This window comes from Drosophila innubila, chromosome X, assembly GCF_004354385.1.
Source record: "Drosophila innubila isolate TH190305 chromosome X, UK_Dinn_1.0, whole genome shotgun sequence".
NCBI lineage: Eukaryota > Metazoa > Arthropoda > Insecta > Diptera > Drosophilidae > Drosophila > Drosophila innubila.
Window position 1 is genome coordinate 35,995,636 of NC_047626.1, and position 25,458 is coordinate 36,021,093.

A 25,458-nucleotide genomic window follows, 5' to 3' on the forward strand; every position below is an offset into this window, starting at 1 on the left:
TAACTTCATTTGCAAGTCGAACGCTTATTATGTGGTAAAAATCAAATCGCATCAAAACCAACTTTACTTTTTCACACAGTGTACAAGACGCTGCTGAAGTCATTAATCATAGCAAAATTAACACTTTTATGACAGTACGCGTCGCAGCCGAAACTCGAGCATTTGCTGTGTGTTTGTTGCTTAGTTTTATTGGGGGCCATAAATGATTTGAGCGCAGCGTCAAAAGTTGTTGTTGTAGTCGGAGCACTGGGAGCAGCGAGAGCAAGGACTTGCCCACCGCTGTTATAGATATTTACCCTTTTTTTAATAGTTTGGTTTCAAAATAGCATAATTATAATAATACTATTTCTTTATAATGCGTAAGCTGCAGTTTTACACATTAACAGCTCGTTTTTAAGCGATTTTCGTACATTAGCTTCAATCTGACAGCCCTTTCTTAGCTGGCCATATCCATCTGGGACATCTTTCGTAATTATTCTGCATTAAATATATAGCTATTAAATTATTCATTCTTGATATTCAAGAAACTTTCAACATACTCCAAATTAAAATTACCGCAAAATGTAAACAAACACCAAGTGTGGCCAAGTAACGTTATCGAAATGCACGGTCTAACATATTATCGAAATGAAATCAATACGAAATCAGCCTCAGACCTGATTTCGTGAAATACATAACTTGGGGCTACCACATTTTCCGTATTATTTTTTTATTTTGCCTGGCAGCCCTACAAATTTTGTATGGGACAGCTGATTGGCGAAATCAAATAATTATGTTAACAAATAATAAAAAAAATTGTATTTCTGTATGCTGGCAACTTTTGATACAAAAAATTAACTGATTTTGACTGGAAAAACAGGCAAAAAAAAGCTAAAAAATTGAAGAGAAAAGCTTTAAAAATGCCGTACCTATGGGCTCATTAATTTGATGTTTTTTTACTCTGTGTCCAATTAAAAATAGGAAAAAAGGGTAGAATGTGTTTTGCAAAATATAGGTAACAGGTAGAAAGAGGCGTGGCAGACGCTATATATCTTTCTTGATCAGTATCAACAGCCGAATCGATCTAGCCATGTCCGTCTGTCTGTTCGTGTGTCCGATGTCGGAGACTATAAATGCTAGAGACTTCAAACTAAGTATGTAGGTTCAAAATCAAGCATGAGTATGAAAAACTTTTTTGTTCTTTGATATTTCTTAAGCAAATTGATAGAATATGCACTTATGTTGGTCCGGACTGCATCAGTGTGCCTGGGCACAGGGTATCATACTGCGAGCCGGCGATAAGCGAGCAAAGCGAGCAGGGGGCTTAACGTCTATTGTCATTTTGAAAAGTTTGTTACCATTGACGCCGACTTTTGATATAAAGATGATAGTCTGTCCAAAATTCATGGTGATATTGGCAAATATCAATAAAAATAATAATAAAGCTGCCACTTTTTTATACTTTTTATGTAACCGTTGGAAGCATTAAAGAAAAGGGAAATACATTTCTAAAAACGCCAGAATTCCCGCTTCCCGCTATTTTCAAATTTTTTCCGCTATTGTCCTTCAAAAAAAAGCCAGATTTGACGGGAAAAAAACGGTTTTGGCAGCACTGCTCAAGATCAACAGCCGAGTCGATCCAGCCCTGTCCGTCTGGCTGTCCGTCCGTCCGGCTGTTTGAACGCGTCGATCTCAGAGACTATAAGAGCTAGAGACTTCAAACTTGGTAGGTTTGTTGTAATTTTTGGATCGGACCCCTATCTCATACAGCTGCAATAGGAACGATAGGTCGAAAATTAGGTTTTAGTATGACAAAGTTATTGGTTTTTTGAGATATCTTAACCAAACTGATAGAATATGCATTTTAGTTAGTGTTATATATCCTGGCCAAATTTGGTTCACATTGGTTTCCAATATCATATAACTGCCAGAGGAACAATCGGTCGAAAATCAAGCTTTAGTTCAGAGTACCTGTGCACAGGGTATCCTACTGTCGAGCGTTTTCGATTGTAGCCGCACCACACCGCAAGCGAAGCCATCAGGGGGCGGATCCCTCTTGTTTATTTTGCACTACTTGAAAATAACTATTTAAGTTTTGTTGGTTCCTCATATATCTTACAAATAATATAATCGAATAGTTTTAAAATGATTCGAAAACTAGGTGGCATCTCGCTGGCTCGACAGTTTGTGCGTTATGGTGGGTTTAGATAGGGCACAATGCGACATCATATTCTGCGGCAATTTCTGACAGCCCGTGACACTAGTCAAAGTGTTCACATTGACATCACTTAAAATGTGCTTCACAGCGCTGTGCCAAGCCAAAGTGACTGCCGTCAATGTTAACACTACTTGTCATTTTCACACAGCGCCACGGCTTTAGAAAGCTCACAAAAATTGAACATTGAACAAGTTCGTGCGCAATAAGCAAGTTCCACAAAAAGAATAAAAACAAACAAGTGGCGCGCTTTTTCGTCAAGCAAGCACAATTAATTTTATGCATATTTATCAAATAATGATTATATGTCAGCTTTTCACACAACTTCGCTAGCTTCTGGCGGATCAAATTATCATTGGTAATTAGAAAATATTCATCCAATATCACCCTTTCCTTCTTTAGGGAATCAATTTCAAGATCACATTAATTTTAAAATAAAAAATTTACAATAAATCCATTTCAAAACACAAGAATTGCCAAAATAACATAGTTAGTCGTGCCACAGTGTCCCAAAAGAACCAACTTGCTTGATATGCATGGCATGGGAAAAAAGGGTTCATTTGAGCTGGGTCTACTAAAACAGCTGTCAAATTTTTTCTGTCAAATCCGTGCCAGCCTCTGGCACAAAAAATATGAGGCACGGAATGACACCGGTGTTCACATTGAAAGTGACACAAGTGATTTCTTGTGGCACTTGAATTTTATGTCACATAATTTGTGATCACATTGCTCTGCAAACCCACAATTACAAGTGAATGACATAATGCACTAGAGATTTTGTAGACATTTTGTATACTTAAAAATCATGAATTAAAACCTTTGTGATATTGAAATGTAATAACACAGATATTAATAAAATTGAATGACCTTTTTAAAACAGTAACACTTTTTATGCATAACAAGCTTTATATTAGTAGAACTTGATCAAATCTCCGGCAAAATTATGGAATTTTTAAAATCATCTTGAACTTGTGTCTGTGTCACCTAAAATCTCTTAAAGTTACTTTTTAGTTGGTTTTCAGTTGGTTTCGATTTCTGTGGCACCTGTATAAATGAAAATAATTTTTTGTGCCGTTGATTATTAATTTATAAGCGATTGTTAAATTTTATACCAGCTATAGCTTTATGATGATTTTAATTAGCTTTAGCAGCTCCTCCGACTTTAAATTTATTAGGAGAAATTTCATTTCATTAAATAGAATTGTTTCTTGGTCATGAGTTTCTACAATTATATTATCTTTTTTATCATTTTTTAGAGCCGCCTATACTCTTTATTTATATTCATTTGGACAACAAAGAAAAATTTTTTCTGGGGTCTATTTATTAAGAGGAGGTAAAATTCGTGAATATTTATTAATAATGTTACATTGATTACCTTTAAATTTGTTAATAATAAAAAGAGATATATGTTTATTATGAATATATTTAAATAGTTTAATTAAATACTACTGTGGTGTTAGTGATATGAATAATTCATTTTAGTTCGTGAAATATTTATCAATTTGTAGAATTATATTGGTTAATTTAATTTCTTTTAGATCATCTTGTTTTAATTTTTAATTTTAGTATTATATATTTTTTATTAAATTAATATAGTTTATTTTTTTAAATTGAATTGGATATTTTCTTTTGCCGAACGCCAATTTTCGCTTTTTTTTTTTTATTAATTTATATTTTTATTTAAAATTTTTAAATTAAACTGAATTTTTTTCGTCACAAATATAAATAATAATCTTATTCAATCAAACTAAAATGTTATAACAATTGATATTGAATTTAAAGAAAATACTTCCCATTCAATAAAATAAACTATATTATTTAATAAAAAATATAAACTAAAATTAAAACAAGATGATCTAAAAGAAATTAAATTAACCAATATAATTCTACAAATTGATAAATATTTCACGAACTAAAATGAATTATTCATATCACTAACACCACAGTAGTATTTTAATTAAACTATTTAAATATATTCATAATAAACATATATCTCTTTTTATTATTAACAAATTTAAAGGTAATCAATGTAACATTATTAATAAATATTCACGAATTTTACCTCCTCTTAATAAATAGACCCCAGAAAAAATTTTTCTTTGTTGTCCAAATGAATATAAATAAAGAGTATAGGCGGCTCTAAAAAATGATAAAAAAGATAATATAATTGTAGAAACTCATGACCAAGAAACAATTCTATTTAATGAAATGAAATTTCTCCTAATAAATTTAAAGTCGGAGGAGCTGCTAAAGCTAATTAAAATCATCATAAAGCTATAGCTGGTATAAAATTTAACAATCGCTTATTAATTAATAATCAACGGCACAAAAATTATTTTTTTATTTTCATTATATACAGGGGTGCCACAGAAATCGAAACCAACCGAAAACCAACCAAAAAGTAACTTTAAGAGATTTTAGGTGACACAGACACAAGTTCAAGATGATTTTAAAAATTCCATAATTTTTGCCGGAGATTTGATCAAGTTCACTAATATAAAGCTTGTTATGCATAAAAAGTGTTACTGTTTTAAAAAGGTCATTCAATTTTATTAATATCTGTGTTATTACATTTCAATATCACAAAGGTTTTAATTCATGATTTTTAAGTATACAAAATGTCTACAAAATCTCTAGTGCATTATGTCATTCACTTGTAATTGTGGGTTTGCAGAGCAATGTGATCACAAATTATGTGACATAAAATTCAAGTGCCACAAGAAATCACTTGTGTCACTTTCAATGTGAACACCGGTGTCATTCCGTGCCTCATATTTTTTGTGCCAGAGGCTGGCACGGATTTGACAGAAAAAATTTGACAGCTGTTTTAGTAGACCCAGCTCAAATGAACCCTTTTTTCCCATGCCATGCATATCAAGCAAGTTGGTTCTTTTGGGACACTGTGGCACGACTAACTATGTTATTTTGGCAATTCTTGTGTTTTGAAATGGATTTATTGTAAATTTTTTATTTTAAAATTAATGTGATCTTGAAATTGATTCCCTAAAGAAGGAAAGGGTGATATTGGATGAATATTTTCTAATTACCAATGATAATTTGATCCGCCAGAAGCTAGCGAAGTTGTGTGAAAAGCTGACATATAATCATTATTTGATAAATATGCATAAAATTAATTGTGCTTGCTTGACGAAAAAGCGCGCCACTTGTTTGTTTTTATTCTTTTTGTGGAACTTGCTTATTGCGCACGAACTTGTTCAATGTTCAATTTTTGTGAGCTTTCTAAAGCCGTGGCGCTGTGTGAAAATGACAAGTAGTGTTAACATTGACGGCAGTCACTTTGGCTTGGCACAGCGCTGTGAAGCACATTTTAAGTGATGTCAATGTGAACACTTTGACTAGTGTCACGGGCTGTCAGAAATTGCCGCAGAATATGATGTCGCATTGTGCCCCTATCTAAACCCACCATAACGCACAAAACTGTCCCGAGCCAGCGAGATGCCACCTAGTTTTCGAATCATTTTAAAACTATTCGGATTATATTATTTGTAAGATATATGAGGAACCAACAAAACTTAAATAGTTATTTTCAAGTAGTGCAAAATAAACAAGAGGGATCCGCCCCCTGATGGCTTCGCTTGCGGTGTGGTGCGGCTACAATCGAAAACGCTCGACAGTAGGATACCCTGTGCACAGGTACTCTGAACTAAAGCTTGATTTTCGACCGATTGTTCCTCTGGCAGTTATATGATATTGGAAACCAATGTGAACCAAATTTGGCCAGGATATATAACACTAACTAAAATGCATATTCTATCAGTTTGGTTAAGATATCTCAAAAAACCAATATCTTTGTCATACTAAAACCTAATTTTCGACCTATCGTTCCTATTGCAGCTGTATGAGATAGGGGTCCGATCCAAAAATTACAACAAACCTACCAAGTTTGAAGTCTCTAGCTCTTATAGTCTCTGAGATCGACGCGTTCAAACAGCCGGACGGACGGACAGCCAGACGGACAGGGCTGGATCGACTCGGCTGTTGATCTTGAGCAGTGCTGCCAAAACCGTTTTTTTCCCGTCAAATCTGGCTTTTTTTTGAAGGACAATAGCGGAAAAAGTTTGAAAATAGCGGGAAGCGGGAATTCTGGCGTTTTTAGAAATGTATTTCCCTTTTCTTTAATGCTTCCAACGGTTACATAAAAAGTATAAAAAAGTGGCAGCTTTATTATTATTTTTATTGATATTTGCCAATATCACCATGAATTTTGGACAGACTATCATCTTTATACCAAAAGTCGGCGTCAATGGTAACAAACTTTTCAAAATGACAATAGACGTTAAGCCCCCTGCTCGCTTTGCTCGCTTATCGCCGGCTCGCAGTATCGCTATAAATCGGGCGTGTCAAAATTAGGTACTTAACCAGATTCGCTTACAAAAGTAGTGTTGGTAAACGGACAAATAGTGATAAATTGCACAATACAACCATGCAAAATTTAACTTTGTATGAAAATTTCAAAGATTTTTTAAAAATAAACCAAGTGAGTCCCCAATCTAATTTTTACTGATAAATTCATCAAAAATCACCCCCTATTTGTGTTTTTTTTTTTTTTTGAGATAAGAACCGTATTATAGATATTTACCAAAAAAAAAAGTCTTAGAAAAACAGATTTCACACTTTCATTTGTTAATTTGTGTTTACCAGCCATTTTTTTAAGTTCTCGAAATCAAAATCAAATCAATGTGCAATAAGGGTCGTTCCTGAAACTGATTCAGATTTGCTTAAACCAAATCGAAGTCAAATCCGAATCTGTTTCAGGAATCCCACTAATAGTCACAGTGTTGCCAAATCTAGTGAACAGGGGGGGATGAGGAAGAATATCGTAGTGTAATTCACTCAATTTCACCGTGGTCACAACCGATGCGTATGTGTCCTCTGAGAGCAATCGCGGCAGCCATCTTAACAAAACGTACACCCTTTTGAATATTCCTGTAAAACATTTTCAACACGCTCACGAAAAATGTTTAGGGTCTTAACAATTACTCGCAGTTCGCTTCGGCGATCATCCAGTATACTTTTTTTTTTACGTTTTCTACCATTACTGGTGTTGTCACCTCTTATGGTCGTCCTGGACAGTCCTAGCACTAAGCAAATAACCTATAGAGAAGTCATCCCATTCAACTGAAAGTGTCTCAGCTAAAAGCATGACGGGGCGTTCACTGGGTAATTTTTCGGTGGACGTGTCGTCTGAGGGAAATTATTTTTGGTTTCGATTCAGTTGGCTGGCCGAGCTCGTTGCTGGCACAGCAAGCGAAACACAAAACATGCTTGCTGTAAAATACCCTTTAGCTATAAAAAATCATTGGCTTTAATATTTCATATAGAAAAACACCGTAAATCTAACAAATTTGTAAATGCACATAATAAAAAAAATGCGATGTATTGATTTAATAATTTTAAATATTTATTTGTGCTTGAAATTTCTTCATTAAAAAATTTATTTGTACAGGGTATTAGAGTTTACATACAAATTTTAAAGGGAAGCAACTAATAAAAAAAGCTATGTTGTCAATTCTCTCAGCAGCTCATACATATGCACACACTTATTGTAAGATGCATACATAGAGATGAGCCTGCACGCCCAAATACGTCTCTGTCTGTCTATCTACTTAAGGGCACGTATGTGCAAAGAGACCGAAAGATGAATATTCTCATTTTGTCTGACTTTTCGACGCGCGCTAACAGAGCACTATGGGGATTTTGAGCAGTCTTATGAAATTAATTAATAGCTTGCAAGCTGCGCAAGATAATATAATTTGTATTTTTTATTCAGTATTGCCATTTAATAACCTTTCATAAAATAAAATTATGTTAAAATTTTTCTGCATTTATGTTGGTGGTTGTTGTGGTGATATAATTCCTCTCATATTCTGCTCCAAGTGTTAAAGCTTAATTTTTTTATCTTACACCCTAGCTGTGTAAAAACTGAAAATAAAATAAGTTTTAAATTATTTAGTTTATTTATCATCATTTAATATTTAAATATATTGTATTTAATACAATAAAGCTTAAAATCAATTTTTTTGCTAAATGGCAATACTAAAAAATACAATATTAGACTATCTTGCGCAGTTTACAAGTTATTAATTAATTTCATAAAACTGCTCAAAATCCCCATAGTGCTCTGTTAGCGCGAAAGCAGCGCGCGTCGAAAAGTCATACAAAATGAGAATATTCATCTCTCGCTCCCTTTGCAAATACGTGTCCTTACGGTTTTCTTACGGTGTTTTTCTATTTGAAATATTAAAGCCAATAATTTTTTTATAGCTAAAGGGTATTTCATAGCATGCATGTTTTGTGTTTCGCTTGCTGTGCCAGCAACGAGCTCGGCCAGCCAACTGAATCGAAACCACTTTCAGTTGTATGGGATGACTTCTCTATATGTTATTTGCTTTATTGGTTGAAAACCATGGAGCTGATTCCCCATAAAAAATCTAGAAAAAGCTAGAAAATTTAAAAAAGAATCCACATAAACAGCCAATATACAGAGGTGCCACAAAAGTCTAAGCCAACCGAAAACCTATCAAAAATGTGTAGAGATTTAGGAGATTTTCGGTTGCTTCTGCTTTCTGTGGCACCACTGATAGGTTTTATTGTTTATAATGTTATTTTAGCAATGAAAAGCATTTGTAGATCTCATCATAACCATTATCTCCCCCACCTATGTAGGTTTGGGTTTGTCCCAGTATTGGAAACAGGTTTCAAACCTTTTTTCGTCAGTCAAAAATTAAAAAAACGAGCGCGCCAATTAAGAGCACAACAAAAAAGCGTTGCTTTGATGATTTTGGAAAAGTGGATAAGGTGCAGCTTATTAATGCGGATAAAATGAAGAACGCAGATATGAATAAATATAAAAAGAATAAAATAAAACTTTCTTCAATGAAAATATTAACTAAATAAAATTGAATATATGCAATTAGCATGCATAAATACAAATATTTATTACATAAATACAAATAATAAACATAATTAATTTAACGCTCTTCTGCATTTTATTTGGTTATATTAGTTTTTTTGTAATTTTGTTTTGTTTATGAACAGCTGATTTGGAATAACAGGGCTCAATAAATGCGCACGGTCGATTAAACACGTTTATCGATAACAAAAATACCAAAATTCTGTACATAATATAACAGCTGATTTTCAGCGTTTCAGTACGCTCCGAGTGTAAAATAGGCTTATGGTTGAATTTCTTTATTGAGGCATCACGCATCCAGCCCTCTCACGGTTTTTGCTTATATTGTATTTTCCGCGAAGTGGGCTTTCACTGGCAGCCAAGACCCGGCTTTTTAAGGCAATTATTTCTCCCACCCTTACTTGGGGCGTCAACATTTGGGGCACGGCCTGCAACTCCTCTCTAAAAAGGATAGAATCTTCGCGGAGCCTAATTTTACGACGGATCGTTGACTCGCCGAGATATGTAAGAGACGTTACTATTTATCGGGACCTTGGTGTTCAGTCAGTGTGCACTACAGTGAGCAACTTTGCTGAAAGGTACAGAGCGAGGCTCGTTGCCCATTCAAATTGCCTTGCAGTTGATTTTGCTAGACCTTTCAGGAGAAGGAGGCTGGCTAGGAGACACATTTCCGACAACTGGATTTTTGGTCGAACGCCTGGTGGCATGTTATTGCCCGACATCAGCTAAGACTGTCAAACCCTGTTACAGGCTTCGCCTTGTGCCTGATGGAGTAATATTCTAAACGCGATATTTACTTATTTTATCCTGCTGCAATTTTCCCTGCTTTGTTCTTCCCCATGCTCAAGATACGAAAGTGCTTTTATTAGCACGAGCGTGCTCAACCAAAATAAATTTATTATTCCTATCAAAAAAAAATATTGTATTTTAGACATCTTGAGTTAGAGCGCACGCAAATCAAAAATTGTGAAACCCTTTGCCAGTGATGAAAAAGTGTTGTAAAGATGGTAAAGCGACATTTACTGATTTTATTGCAAGAACTTTCGATTAAAAGTGATGCCATGCTTAGGTAGAAGAAGTTTTTTAAATACAAAAATAATGGGAACTTTCTCGTTACCCGCTAGATCTTAATTTTTCCCGCTTTTGGAAAAAAGCTGACTTGACAACACTGTTGGTAAATGTTTTAGGAATATGAATATGCAAGGGAATGCATACACATATTTGCGTGAAAGTTTTATCTCCATTGACATTAATCTCAGTAATGTAATGTAATTTCTTATAGTAGGTACTCACATCGAAAAAATTTCTTTCGCTGGGATAAACTCCATATATAAAAAAAACAGTGGCGAGTCAAAAGATAAATTATCTCGCTTGAGTTCGGCTAGTGTGGTATTCACAAAAGGTATAAGAAAAGAGTTGCCAGATAAGGTTTGGCGTTTTTAGGCACTGTAGGCAACAGCTGATAGATAAATATCAGCTGTTTGTTGTGGACGCACAAACAAATAAAACGAGAACGTTTGGACTTTTTTACAACGGAGGAGACATGAATAAAAATGACTTAAATTAAAATAGCATTTCGATGCAATTTTTATAGATTGATCCAATATGCGCGACGCCTGCGTTCCTCATCCTCTGCTTCCTTCAGCATAGGGCATATGCTAACAATCCCGTGTCCATATCTTAAAAACTTTTCAATTTATTTATTTTTCAAGTTTGTTGCTTAATTAAATGTAAACAAAGCACAGCTGGCGCACCAATGTGACCATTCAACATTTGATTACTTTTTGGTGTTGAGTTGGTCACACTAATTTTCGTCGCTAAGCGTCCAAATTTATCACTTTTTCTTTCGCTCCGCACAAACTTTAGTGAGTACATACCTTTAAGCTGAGTATGGGCACAAGATTTGACACTAGCGAAGGGAAAGTGCTCAATATTTAGCTGTCGGGTGTGTTGCCAATGCAATACAAAAAAAACCCAACATTTGAATAGGATCTCTGTTACGTCAGCTGTGTTTAATTTAATTTAATAAAAATTAATAATTTATATAATTCGGGCCGACAGATTGTTTCAGTTTTAGCTAATATTCTTTCAATTTTGTTTTGGTTGAAAAACTTCAGTCGTCTTTGTTTTGTTTTCAAATAAATAACGACAATTTTTAGCTTGTCAGGTGAAAAATGTTTGAACAATATTATATTTTAAGAAGGTACTCACATCGAAAAGATTTCGTTCGCTAAGCCAAACTTCATATAAAAACGAGCATACTCGACTGTCGGAGACCCCGTACTCACTATGGCAAAAACTAATAATGGAAAAGGTTAAAATATATTAAGTTAACTTAAATGCATATTCTACTATATTGGTTACAAGGTCTCATTAAACATAAAATATTTTCATACTAAGACTTGATTTTCGCCCGATCGGTCCTATGACAGCTATATGATATAGTGGCCCGATTTAAACCAACTTTGGACACGATGTATATAAGACCAAGTTTTATGCATATTCAATCAGTTTGGTTACGATATCTCATTAAACAAAAGAGTTTTTCATACTAAGACTTAATTTTCACCCGATCGGTCCTATGACAGCTATATGATATAGTTGACCGATTCGAACCAACTTCGGTAAGGATGTATAAGACTAACTAAAATGATAAGATATCTCATAAAACTAAAAAGTTTTTCATACTAAGACTTGATTTTCGCCCGATCGGTCTTATGACAACTATATGGCATAGTGCTCCGATTTGAACCAACTTCTATCAGTTTGGTTACGACATTTCATAAAACAAAAAAGTTTTTCATACTAAAACTTAATTTTCGCCGGATCGGTCCTATGATAGCTATATAATATAGTCGACCGATTTGAACCAACTTCGATAAGGATGTATAAACCAAATGAATATTCTATAAGTTTGGTTACGATATCTCACAAAACTTAAAAGTTTTTTATACTAAGACTTGATTTTCGCCCGATTGGTCCTATGACAGCTATATGATAAAGTGGTCCGATTTGAACCAGCTTTAAACAGAATATATAAAACCAAGTTTTATGTATATTCCATCAGTTTGGTTACGATATCTCAAAAACAAAAAAGTTGTTCATACTAAGACTTGATTTACACCCGATCGGTCCTATGACAGCTATATGATATAGTGGTCCGATTTGAACCAACTTTGGACAGGATATATAAAACTAAGTCATATACTTTTTGTATCAGTTTGCTTTAGATATCTCACAAAACAAAAAAGTTTTTAATACTAAAACTTGATTTTTGACCGATTGTTCCTATGGGCGCTATATGATATAGTGGTCCGATTCAAAAAAGGAACAAACTTGACCTGCCTGCAATATAGAGGAATCTACATACCAAATTTGGTGTCTCTAGCTTTTAAATTGTTCTTATAATTTGGATACGATTTTTTTTTTTTCGATTTGTGGGCGACAAAGGGGGCGTGGCCGATTTTTGAAACAAACTTGATCTGCTTGCAATAAAGAGGAACCGACATACCAAGTTTGGTGTCTCTATCTCTTATAGACTCTGAGATCTAGGCGCTCATACAGACGGACAGACAGACGGACGGACAGGCGGACATTGATATATCGACTCGGCTATTGATGCTGATCAAGAATATATATACCTTATAGGGTCTGCCACGCCTCCTTCTGCCTGCTACTCACATTTTCATTAAAGTAAACCCAATAGACCACTGTAATTTTTTTAAGTACGGGGTCTAAAAACAGTGGCGGAACGCAAGTTCCGTTCAGTTCCGCTGGTGCGGTACTCACAAAAGGCATGAAAAAAGAGTTGCCAGATAAGGTGCGGCGCTTGTCAACACTATGGGCAACATTTATATATTTCTCAGTCGACTGACCATTTATATGTGTTGTTCAATATAAGGACAGCCGTTAGAGAAATAGCTGTTTGTTGTGCACACAAGAGATAATACATTGAATTAAAAATACCTAAATTTGCAGTGAAAAGAAGACGCTTGGACTTCTTTTAATCAGACGATAAGATGAAGTGGAAAAGAAGTGGAGAAGTACACCATTTTATATGACTTGGATGAAAAAAGCATTTCGATGCAATTCTTACAGATTTGTTAGACCGGATAACGCAGAGTTGCCAGATCAAGAAATTGTCGTTTTTCAACACTGCTAGCTCTTAGCTCGGGTGGCTGCGAAAATATGGAATTGTTCAAACATTTTACGCCTGACAAGCTAAAAATGGCCGTTATTCATTTAAAAACAAAACAAAGACGTCTAGTGCTTTTCAGCAAGGACAAAATTGTAAGAATATTAGCTAAAACTAAAACAATCTGTCAGCCCAAATTATATAAATTATTAATTTTTGTTAATAAAATAGAGAAATACGCACATAACTTTTATGTGTCTTTGCATATTCGTCCTACTAAATATCCTACATTTTCGGACTTTTCCATTTCCTATGCCTCCCCAATGTAATCTATTCAGTTGTGCGTTTTTAAAAAGGTAAACAAAACACAACTGACTCAACAGAGTTACCAACATAATTTTTGTTATTTTTATGTGTTGCGTTGGCAACACTGCTTTCGCTCGCCGACAGCTAAATATTGTCCATACTCAGCTTTATGGATTATGTCCATACCTAGCTTTAATCTTTATTTATTGCTGAACTCAGTTCACATTTAAAATGTGCGCCGTTCAATTTAGATACTGTGTAAACAGTGCTAACAACGTTTGAGACTTTAGTGGAAAAGATATGTAGGTGTTTCTGGCTGGAAATCAGTTTTGTATGCCCAGTTGCATAGTTTTAGATGAAATACTTATAGCAAAACGTAGCTAAATATTTATTAAAAAGGGTTTTATTTCCGGCTAATAGCAATTTTGGCATTTTTCCAGCAATCGAACTTTGAAAGTAGTCAGAACTAGCTATTTTTATTTTATTTTATTTTTTTTTTTTCTATTTTGCATTTTATTAAAGTTTAACTATTCATAAAAATAGAAAACAAGTATGTGCATATACATACATATATGTATGTGCGTTTATCTTTTGTAAAAACAAATAATAGACATGCTGTTTATGTGTATATACATATATACATATACAGTATGTATGTAGGTACATAAATGCGAAGTTGTATGCAGATTTGCCGGCTTACAATATTCAAACAAATACTAACCACAGAGTTACAAAAAAAACACACACAAATTTGCTAAATAAATATGAAAATGCTACAGCATACAAACATATGTATGTTGAGTCGGCTGAATCGACGCATCGCCAATTTCTTAATTAAATGAATTTCATGCTATTACTACAACATCAGCAACGTTGCAATGGTGCGTCTCGCTAAGAGCTGTAAGTGTCACATTAACCGTCCCACTCTCACGCTTTGCAACTTGGCAATGGTGTGTAAAGGTTTTCTACATCTATCTCTGTTACATCTGTGCAGCATATGTATATCATTTTATGTGAGTGAGTGTATAGGATGCAACAATAGCGAGCAGCAGCAGCAATAAACGGTCACAATTGTCCACAGGTAGATAATTTTTGAATAAAAAATTGTATTCACACACAATTATTTATGAATAACTGGTATAAGCAGTTGCTGGTGCGCACAGCGCTGCCAGACAGGGACAGCGATAATTCAACGTCATGGTACGATACGACACTAAATTTTTGTTTTGGGAATCCACATAGCGTTTAACGTTGCCGCCACGGCTGAAATCGTACACATTCACCTCACTATACAACACTGTAAAAACTCGCTACTTTGTTATCTAGCGAATTCACTCTCCGACACACAAACGCATACACACACGCAAAGTGCACACTGTCTAAAATTGTTGGACATTTCAGCCATGATGAAATTATAACAAGGTGATTGCTTCATTCGACGCTGCCTCTTTTTCGGGGCCACGATTGCTCAGTACGAATGCAAACATCGTCGTGATGAGCTTTAATTAATAAAAATAAAAAATACATGCCAGCGCTTTATTTTTTTTTTTTATTTTTATTTCACAGCATACAAAACTAAAATAAGTTAACAGTATACAAAACCAAACGAATGCAAAATCGTGGCCCCGAAAGAGAGCGAAGCCATCACCTTGTTATAATTTCATCATGATTTCAGCATTTGCTTTGCATGACTTTTTTCAGATCTCTCTCTGACTCTGACTCTCTGTGAGCGAACGTGCGCCCTCGCTCTCCGTCGAGTACGCTCACTCGTCACTGTTTGGTTTGTTACTGGTCGCTGTCGCTGTCATCGTCTAGCACTAAGATTGAGACAACACAGTCGAGTCGCAGTCGTTTCAGCTTCGGTCTTTCTTTCTAGTTCTGTTGCTACTCGTTCGCGAAATCAGTTGACTTTCTGCTGCAACACAAGCGGACTGAAAATTTTTGTTTTAGTGTTGCGAAAAAATTTGTAAAAATTGCCTAAAATCAACAAAAAATGTGAAAAATACATGGTAAAAATGCGAAATTCAATTAAAATCTAACAAATAATACAAAATTTAGTGCGGTGTAAAAAATTAAATATTTCCAAGTTAAACAACATGATCAAATTTGCTGAAATTTTTTAGTAATTTTTTTTACTATTTTTCTTAATTTTGTATTTTGTGCAACAAATTTAATGTTTTTTTTTCAATATCCAAAAACGACTCCAACACAATAATTTTTGCAATAGAAAACTTTGATACGACATGAAGAAAACGGACGAGCAACGCCACAAAAAAAAAAAAAGAAATATATTTTCTGCCGTCTGTTTTTCTTTCTTTTTTCAATGCTGCTCGCACTCGTTGGCAGCGCCAGTTCTGTGTGTATGCACACCAGTGTGAAAATACCAATACCAATGCAAGCATTTTTTGTGCTCACGCTCTCGCTCTCCACTTGCTCTCTACTCGCTATTATTGTTTCGTTGTCATGTTGACGTGTGTGCAGTGAAAGAGACGGTGCTTCCCGAGCGAGACACATAATAAACGTTTATATGTACATATCTATACAAGTACATGTGCGCTGGGCGCACGCCTGTTGTGTCAAAGTGTACGTTCGTGTGTGTATGTGTGTGTGTGTGCGAGTGTGTATTGCGGTGTACTCGCCAAAAAGTCAGCCAACAAGCATTGCGAAAAAGCTTTAAAAAAGCTTCAGTTGCCGCGGTTGTCTAAACTCGTCACTCGTCTTTGGCTCTAAAAGCAGCCGGATTCGCCATACATATGTACATTGTACATGTATATGTACATGTGTATATGTGTGGTGGAGGAGGCGCCGTTAAAATGCGGAAGCAAAATAAATGCAAACTTCGATTTTTACCAAATCTTTTTAATCCAGTTTAGTTTTAAAAGCATAGTTCACTGTCTTTTACAAATCTCTTATAAGATTATTCGTTTTCTTTTCTTTTCTTGCTTACAAGAAATTGCGCGCAATTTGAAAAGTGGAGCCGCACTTGTGCACGTTGTTGGCACATTTTGTGCGCGCTTGTTGGCCAAGTAAAGGTGCGCACACACACACACATTCTCTCACTCGACACACACACATGAAATTATGAGTGTGAAACACGTTGACGAATGAGTGGCGGAGACAGACGGAGCAGAAACATCAGCGAGTTGGCGAATACTATGAGCAACAAACAAGAGACGAACGAAATACACACTAAAATAGCGAGTTGTCTTCAATCAGCAGGCGGCAGCGGCAGCCGCAATTTGGATAAAAATGAATCGCTTTTGCAATATGTTGTTATGTTTTTATTGTTTTGTCTTTTTTTTTTTTGTTTCTTATGTGCGTGAAAATTGTGAATCCTGTGTGTGTGACTTAGTGCTCTAATCAAAAGAATTGTTATTTTTTTTTTTTTTTTTTACAGTTTTTTTTGATGTTAAATATAAAGCGAATGTAAACACAACAACAGCAAGCAACATCAATCATAAGAATATACAAATAAAAATAAAAACACTTAAAATATGTGAATGCGCTTTAGAAGAGCAAAAGAAAATAATCGTAAACTTTAAAAGTAAAAAAGATATTCATAATAATAATTTGAAAGCAAAAGTAAAGAAATATGTTAAAGAAACAATAGAAACTGAGCAACAACAACAAGAACGACAACAACAACAAAAGCAGCACCAAATGCAACATTGCGCGCATTTGTCAGTTGCCATTGACAGCTTCTTCTTCTCCTACTTTCGTCGAGTTCCTCATCTTCCAATTGCGTTACTTGCATCGGCGACATTGGCAAATAAAGGCTACAGCAGCAACAACAAAAACGAATCCTAACCAAGGCCGATTTGATTAAACTCGGCCAATTTGGAGGATTTTGGCGCGCTTATCCACAAAATGCACTCGAGAGCACGCTGTTGTATGACAAACAACAACAACAACAACAATATTGGAACAATAAACAACATTATTGAACATCAGCAGGAAAAGGAGCAACAGCAGAAAAAACTAGAGTGGGAGCAACGGTGCACACGAGTGACAGCAACAACAACAACACCATTCAGAAGCACCGCATGGGACGCCAAAAATTTCAGAAGTTGCAGTTACAACAACAACAGCAACAACGATCTCAACTGCGAACCGACAGAATCAGCGACGTGCTCAGCTGGCACGGTCGCGGTGACGAAAGCGTTGACGCCAACGCCGACGTCATCTTCGTTGCGGCGGCACAGGACAACAACAACAAAAGCAACAGCAACAACAACCATAACAAAGGAGTTGATTTTGTCAAGAGCTCCCACAAATTTATGCAAAACAAATTTACTAGGACAATTTACTAAGCAAGTGTGGATTACCAAGATTTGAGGCTGAAGCATAAGATATATATATATATATATATCTTATATATATATATACATATATATATCTTATATATGTATATATATATATGTCTTATATATACACATATATATATATATATACAACAACAACAAACTTCGTGCGAAAACTGTCAAATCGTGCAGCACATACACACATACATGCACGCACGCCAAAAGCAAAAGAAATCAAAAAATAAAGTTTTTTTGTCATACTGTCACACTGTCAACTCTCACAACTCGTGTCAAATCGTCGTCAGTCCGATACTTTATCTTTTATATATATCTTTACGGACTTACGTACAACCACAAGAAGCAGCAATCATCGCATACAAAACATATATATATATATATATATAAATATATATATATTTATATATATATATATATATATATGTATATTTATATATATATATATATATATATATATATATATATATATTTACACTAGGACGTGTTTTGCTGCCTAGGCAAGCAACCAATAAATATATATGATGGCCGATCATTTGGATGAACCGCCTCAGAAGCGTGTCAAAATGGATCCATGTAAGTAGACTTGAATTCTTGGATAACTATTTGAGTCTCTATCTTAGTCTTGGCCTTGGTCTTAAAATAGGATAGGAATTAATTACACAGAAATGGAAAAAATCTCTACTCTTTGAGATACAGACAATATTCTTGTTAGCTGGCTTTATCTTTTAATGGCAGGAAGACAAAAATTCAACTTTAACGCAAATCTGATCATTTCATTTATTTATTTTTTATTTTTATTATTCAAGTCTGCTAACCGGTTCTAAACGGAGGCTCGCATATCTGGTTCGGTACGGGTTTTTAAGCAGCCCGAACCGGATCATGTACCGAGCGCGTGAAATTATTTACACCGCCGACTCGAACCTGAACCGAACCACTTTCTTAAAGAAAAGATTCGACTGCAAAATCTTTATTTACAACAAAAGAATAAAGAACAAATTGAAACAATAAAAATATTTTGCAGTCTTGATATTATTACATATGAAATATTTTAATTATGATAAAAATGTAGTCATTTTACGTAATTTTTGTATATATAGCAGTGACCGTAAATAATTATTTTTTTAAAATGATTCACACCGAAATCCTTATTATTGATCAATCTCTGCATTTCCGCTATGTTTCTTAAATTTCTGATTTTTTACGCTTTTCTTAAATGATAATCATTAGTTTTGGGTAATTTAATATTAATATAACTTGATTTTTATTTATGAAAAAAAAAAAAATTATTTTTCAAGAAGAAAAAAATTAAACAATATTTTATGAGTTTTAATTTTTGATCATAATTATTGATATTGGTCAAGTTTTATTAAATTCTTCAAAACTAATGATTATTTAATATAATGTAATTATATGATCACGGACTCGGATATTCAGTTTTCTATATATTTACGCATCCATATCTTCAGTTTGTGATTTAACTTATTTATAATTTTTACGTATTTTTAACACAGCGGATCTATTCTTTTTGGAAGACAATTTGCCCGATGAGTTGGTGTCCTCAAACAGCGGCTGGTCAGATCAGTTAAACACTGGCGGTGGCGGAGTTAGTGTTGTTACATCAGCTGCTACCGCCGGCGTCGGTGGACCAAATAAACCACCTGCACAGGGACCTGGTCCTGGTGCTGGCGGCGTGGTGCCAGCTCAAATGAATGGCGGCAACGGCGGCAGTGATGATGGCAGCGGTGGTAATGGTGGAGGCGGTAGCGGCGGCGTCGCTGCTGGTAATCAGCTGCGTCAAATGCAACATCATCAGCATTTGCAGCATCTTTTACAACAGCAACAGGGCAACAAGGGCACCGGCGGAGGAGGAGGAGGCGGCGGCGGCATGGTAGTGCCCGGCATGAATCAATTGGGCAGTAAGTCACCAAATTTACAATCGCCTAACACGGCTGGCCTGCAGCAGGTGGCAACACAAATGGGCATGGTCAATTCAATGCCAATGTCCATATCGAATAATGGCAACAATGGAATGAACGTTATACCAGGTAGGTCAACTTATCTCTTACATTATTCAAGAGACCCATTCTCATTTACATTCTGTTTTCTGGCAGGCATGAACACCATAGCACAGGGCAATCTTGGCAACATGGTTATCACGAATAGCAGCGGCAGCGTGGGTAGCTTAAGTGGTGCCGGCATGGTTAACACTTTGAAGCAGCAATCAGGCTCGGCATCCATGATAAATGCTGTGCCCGGAGGAGCGGTGGGTGTGGGCTCTGTGACTGGGTCAGTGCCCAATCAGGGCATGCATATGCAGAATGGGCCAATGATGGGACGTATGGTCGGACAACAGCATATGCTACGTGGTCCGCCTTTAATTGGTGCCGGTCCTGGCGGTGGCAATGGACCAGGTAGTGTTGGCGCCGGTGGTGGTGGTCCACGAATGCAAAATCCAAATTTGCAACTAGGTATGTTTACAATTCCATTGCAATTCCGAATGAACAATGCATCAACTGCATTAAATTTGCAACATGCTAATCAATTATTTTTTAATCTTAAAGGCCAAATAAATAACATGCCTTATGGAGTCGGTAACTATGGAGCACCCGGCGGTAATAATCAGCAGCAACAGCTATTGGCGCAACAAATGTCACAGCGCAATGTAGCTCCTAATATGAGCGCAGGGATGCCCCAGGGAAATCGACCAATTGGTACAGTGGTGCCTATGTCCAGTTTGGGTGATGGAACGCCAACTGGTGCCGGAGGTCTTGTTGTCAATCCCCAGCAGCAACAACAACAGCAACAATTGGCAGCAGCAAATGCACAAATGAATCCACAACAACAACCGGTTGTGCAACAAGGTGCATTGGGACCACGTGCGCCGCAGCCCAATCAACTATTGAGTCATTCCCAGCAGCAACAACAGCAGCCAGGCACATCACAACAGCAGCAGACAGGAGTAGTAACTTCTGTAGGCGGCGGCGGTGGCGTTGCTGCTCCAGCGGCCGGCAGTATGTCGGATGAACGTAAAAAACAAATACAGCAGCAATTAATGCTGCTGCTCCATGCGCACAAGTGTAATAGACGCGAGAACCTCAATCCCAATCGTGAGGTGTGTAGTGTCAACTATTGCAAGGCAATGAAGGCGGTTTTGGCACACATGGCAACCTGCAAGCAAAGTAAAGATTGCAATATGCAACATTGCACCTCGTCGCGACAGATATTGCTTCATTACAAGACCTGCCAGCGTTCTGATTGCATCATATGTCTCCCATTTCGACAGAATCACTCACTCTTTCAGAATGCTGGTGGAGCTGGTGCGACTGGAGCACCAAACGCAGCTCCTCTGCAGCAGCAGCAACAACAGCAAGGTCAACAGCAGCAGCAACAAGTTCAACAAAATCCGTCCGGCGTCGGAGTTGGTGCCGTTGATAGCAAACAGGTGGCACAAAACTCTGGTAATGGAAGCTCACAGAACACTGCAATTGTTTTACCGCAACAACAACAAACATCTGGTAACTCCAATGTTGCCAAGAGTAATACGGATATGGCACAGCAGCAACTGACACAGCAACAACAGCATCAGCAGCAGGTACAACAACAACAAGAACTACGTCGATTCGAGGGCGTTGGCAGCATTGGACAAGTTGGTCCTGTGGTCACGGGTGGAATGCTAGGAGCACAAGGCATGCCATCTGGTATTCGTATGCAAGGTGGTGCTCCATCGGCTCGTGTGCTTGGCGTGCAACCAGGAGGACCAGGTAGCGCAATAACAGGCGGAGTTGCAGTGCCTATGCCTGGATCGGTGCCTGGATCGGTGCCCGGACCAAATATTCTGCCGGGTGCGAATGAAGTCAACAGCATTCAGCAGCAGCAGGCACAAGCAGCTCAGCAAGGTGGTCAACTGATGCTGCAGGGTTGCAATGCAGCCGGAGCACGAAGACGCGCGCTGACAAACATGGTTGAGCAGTCTAGTGCACAACAGAATCCACAGCAACAACAACAATTGGGCAACATTCCAACGCCGCTGTCCGTCAATGTTGGCTTCAATAATGCCAATTTTGTAGGCGCCGGAGACAAGCAACAACAACTGGTGGGTCAAACGGATCAATTAACAAAGATCAAATTGTTGCAGGCACAAGCGCAAGCACAGGTGCAAGCCCATGGCAATAATGCAGTGTCGTCTGGAGGTACATCAGGTGCTAGCAATAGTGCTAGTGGTGGCAACAGTGTGCTAATGCCTGCTGATAACACAGGAGGCGTCGCCAATAATTCATCTACAGTTTCGAATGCAGCGGGCGTTGGTGGAGCAGGAGGAGGAGGCGGCTCTGGAGGTCAAGGCCAGCCCTCAGCTTTTGGACCCGACAGCGAGAAAGATTGGCGTGAATCGGTGACAGCAGATTTACGTAATCATTTGGTTCACAAATTGGTTCAAGCCATCTTTCCAACATCGGATCCAACAACAATGCAGGACAAGCGCATGCATAATCTCGTCTCGTATGCTGAAAAAGTGGAGAAGGATATGTATGAGATGGCCAAGTCACGATCCGAGTATTATCATCTGTTGGCTGAAAAGATTTATAAGATACAAAAAGAACTCGAGGAGAAACGGCTTAAGCGTAAGGAGCAGCATCAGCAGCAAATGCTGATAATGCAACAAACCGGACCAACTGGTGGTGCTGGTAGTGGTGTCATCAATCCCGCGTCTTTACCCAGCAATACTCTTCAGCAACCAGGTCAAGGCGTGCGTCCTATTATCAGTCCAATGGGAGGTGGCCCAACAGGTATGGTACAACAGCAGCTTCGCCCTCAAGCCCCTGGCATGGGGAGTACCAGTGGAAACCAACAGCAGCCAACGGCTGCTGGACAACAACCCAGTATGATAGCTGTGGGGGCGAGTATGCGAAGTCATTCGCCTGGCGGTAATATGCTAGCCATTCAGCAACAACAGCGCATGCAATTCCCTCAACAACAACAACAGCAGCCTGGCAACATGCTAGCTGGACCGCCCGGTCCCAGTCCTGGAGGAATGGTGGCCAATCCAGTGCTATCTCCGTTCAACACGCAACCGACCGGTCCAGGTGTGTTAACGAGTCCGGTTCCCAGCCAGCAACAGCAACAATTCATCAATGCTAATGGAGGAGTTACTGGCGGCGCACAGAATCAGCAACTTAGTGAGATTATGAAGCAGCGATTACTGCAGCAGCATCAACAGCAAACATCTGCAGCGATGCTAATGCCGCAATCACCCTTCAGCAATGCTACAACAATTCCACAACAACAGCCCCAGCAGCAGCAGCAACAAACGAATGTTTCGTTCAGTTCACCAATGCAGCAAAAAGCACAGCAACCATCTGGTGCTGGTGGTGTCTTAAACAATATGCCACCCACACCCACAAGCGTTGATGCACTCAATTCAGGAGGTGTAGGAGGGAGCGGAGCGAGTGCTAGTGGTGTTAGTGGTAGCAGTAGCAGCAACAGCACAGTACCCGCTCCCAGTCCATCGCCCAGTTTCATGTCAAATGGACCAATTGGAACGCCATCGAATAATCCGCCCTCTGTTAGCAGTCTTATGCAACCGTTGAGCAATCGAGCAGCAACACCGCCATATAATATACCTACTTCGCCAGTGCCAGCAACTAGTGCCTCCGGATTGGCAACGAGCAGTACGCCCGCCGCTTCAGCAGCGGCTACATGCGCCAACAGCAACAGCAGCAGCGGAAATAGCAGCAGCAGTACGACCAGCACGGTAATCACAACAACAACGACTACAACGGCAACAGTCTGTACACCTCTCAGCTGTGCATCATCGTCGGTTGCAACACCAACTTCATCATCGACGACTGCATCTAGCGGAGGCAATGGAAATGGAACCAATGCCGCAGCACCTGCATGTAGCAACCTATTGTTGATGGCACGCAGCAAAAGTGATTCTAGTGCTGTCACTAGTGGTGGTGGCCTTGGTCGTATGATGAATAGCTCGAGCAGTTTATCGTCCCAGATGGCGGCACTGGAGGCGGCAGCGCGTGATAATGACGATGAGACACCATCTCCGGCGGGTGCCAATGATACCAACGGAAGTAACGGTGGTAGTGGTGGAGGCGGAATGTCATCAAAGGGCAAACTCGACTCTATAAAACAGGAGGATGAAATCAAAAAAGAGTTTATGGATGATAGTTGCGGTGGCAACGGCGACAGCTCGCATATGGATTGTTCCACAGGAGGCAAAGGAAAAAATGTTAACAATGATGGCACTAGTATAATCAAAATGGACATCAAGTCGGAGGATGGCGAAGATGGCGACATCAAGATCAAATCGGAACCAATGGATGTTGATGATTCAGTGGCTGGCAGTGGCAGCGGCATTGCTTCTGGCATCACACATTGCGATGGTGCGACTGGCGGCGGCGGGGTCGATGGCAAAGATGATTTAAACGGTGCTATCGATGGCAATGGGGCGGGCAGTGCGACGGACATCAAGATTAAAATTGAGACAAAACCTGTTGTGCCGGAACCATTGGCGCCAAATGCTGGTGACAAGAAGAAAAAATGCCGTAAGCTTTATTTTAATTTTTTTCATTTACATAAACTTAAAATTGATTAATAACACATCTTCTGAAGTCTTCTACACATTAATTAACTTATTAGGATGAGCATTAATTTGGAGTGAAAAACACTTTTGTTTAGTTTTGAAATTTCTGTATGGATGATACGATATAAAAACAATATCTGTGCAAAAAATCAAATTTGTTGGAAGTCATCCTGAGTTGGCTTATCGACGATCTAGTTGGAGAAATCAGTCAAAAAACTCAACAATTTAGACATAATTGTGATTTAACCCCAAAAAATAATAATTTAGTGGTTTAAAAAGTAATTTAAATTTTCCATTGTTAGCCTTTACTGTTTGCTTTTAAAAGCGCTATCTTTAAATAAGATCGGGGAAAAACTCGGACTTATAGAATTTTTAAGAATGCCAAAATCGACAAAAAAAAAATCCGTCTGTATACTGCAGCACGTTTTGTTTTTTTTTCATGTGTGCAATATATGAAGAGGCACGTTATTTTTGGCAAGTATTTAGATATTTTAGTTTTTTTTCGAATAGTGGGGCTGAGGTGGGAAGGGGGGCGACACAAAAAACTTGATCTGCTTGCACAACATAGAAGTATTGTCATCAAATTTGGTAGATGTAAATTTTATCGTCTCTGAGATTCACGTGTTTATATGGACAGCAATATATTTCCTTAAATATCTTCTCTGCTTATTAACAATCGTCCCCTCAGCCGCAAAAGTGTTTCTTTAAAATTGGTCTTAATATTCGATTTTTTTCAATTACGTGGACGTATCTGAATTCTTAAACAAACTTTATATAGTGCAACAGATAAGTTAAATTTTGGTAAAGGCTAAAGAACACAACCTTAAGAAATAACAATCATCGGTTAAATTATGTATACACAGAATCGAGTCACGCTTGCGATTCGACCGGCTTTAAAGTTAAAAAAAAATAACCAAAAATGAAATTTTAATTTGTGTTATTTTAATTTTTAGATAGAAATGGATTAGTTTAATTTTA

The 25,458-nt window shown here is 37.6% G+C and overlaps 1 protein-coding gene across 3 annotated transcripts in view; it reads left to right on the forward strand.

The window, feature by feature from the left end:
• The first annotated feature begins 17,191 nt into the window (after window positions 1–17,191).
• LOC117793824 (histone acetyltransferase p300) overlaps window positions 17,192–25,458 on the forward strand; it is a 36,641-nt gene continuing 28,374 nt past the window's right edge. For 2 of the 3 annotated variants that reach the window (XM_034634246.1, XM_034634247.1), the window contains exons 1-4: window positions 18,367–18,461; window positions 19,400–19,933; window positions 20,000–20,356; window positions 20,450–24,442. In XM_034634246.1, coding sequence (XP_034490137.1) covers window positions 18,407–18,461; window positions 19,400–19,933; window positions 20,000–20,356; window positions 20,450–24,442 — 4,939 coding nt within the window. In that variant the 5' untranslated portion in view covers window positions 18,367–18,406. Of the gene's footprint in view, window positions 17,661–18,366; window positions 18,462–19,399; window positions 19,934–19,999; window positions 20,357–20,449; window positions 24,443–25,458 lie in introns of those variants that run through there. The other variant, XM_034634248.1, reaches the window with a different exon arrangement.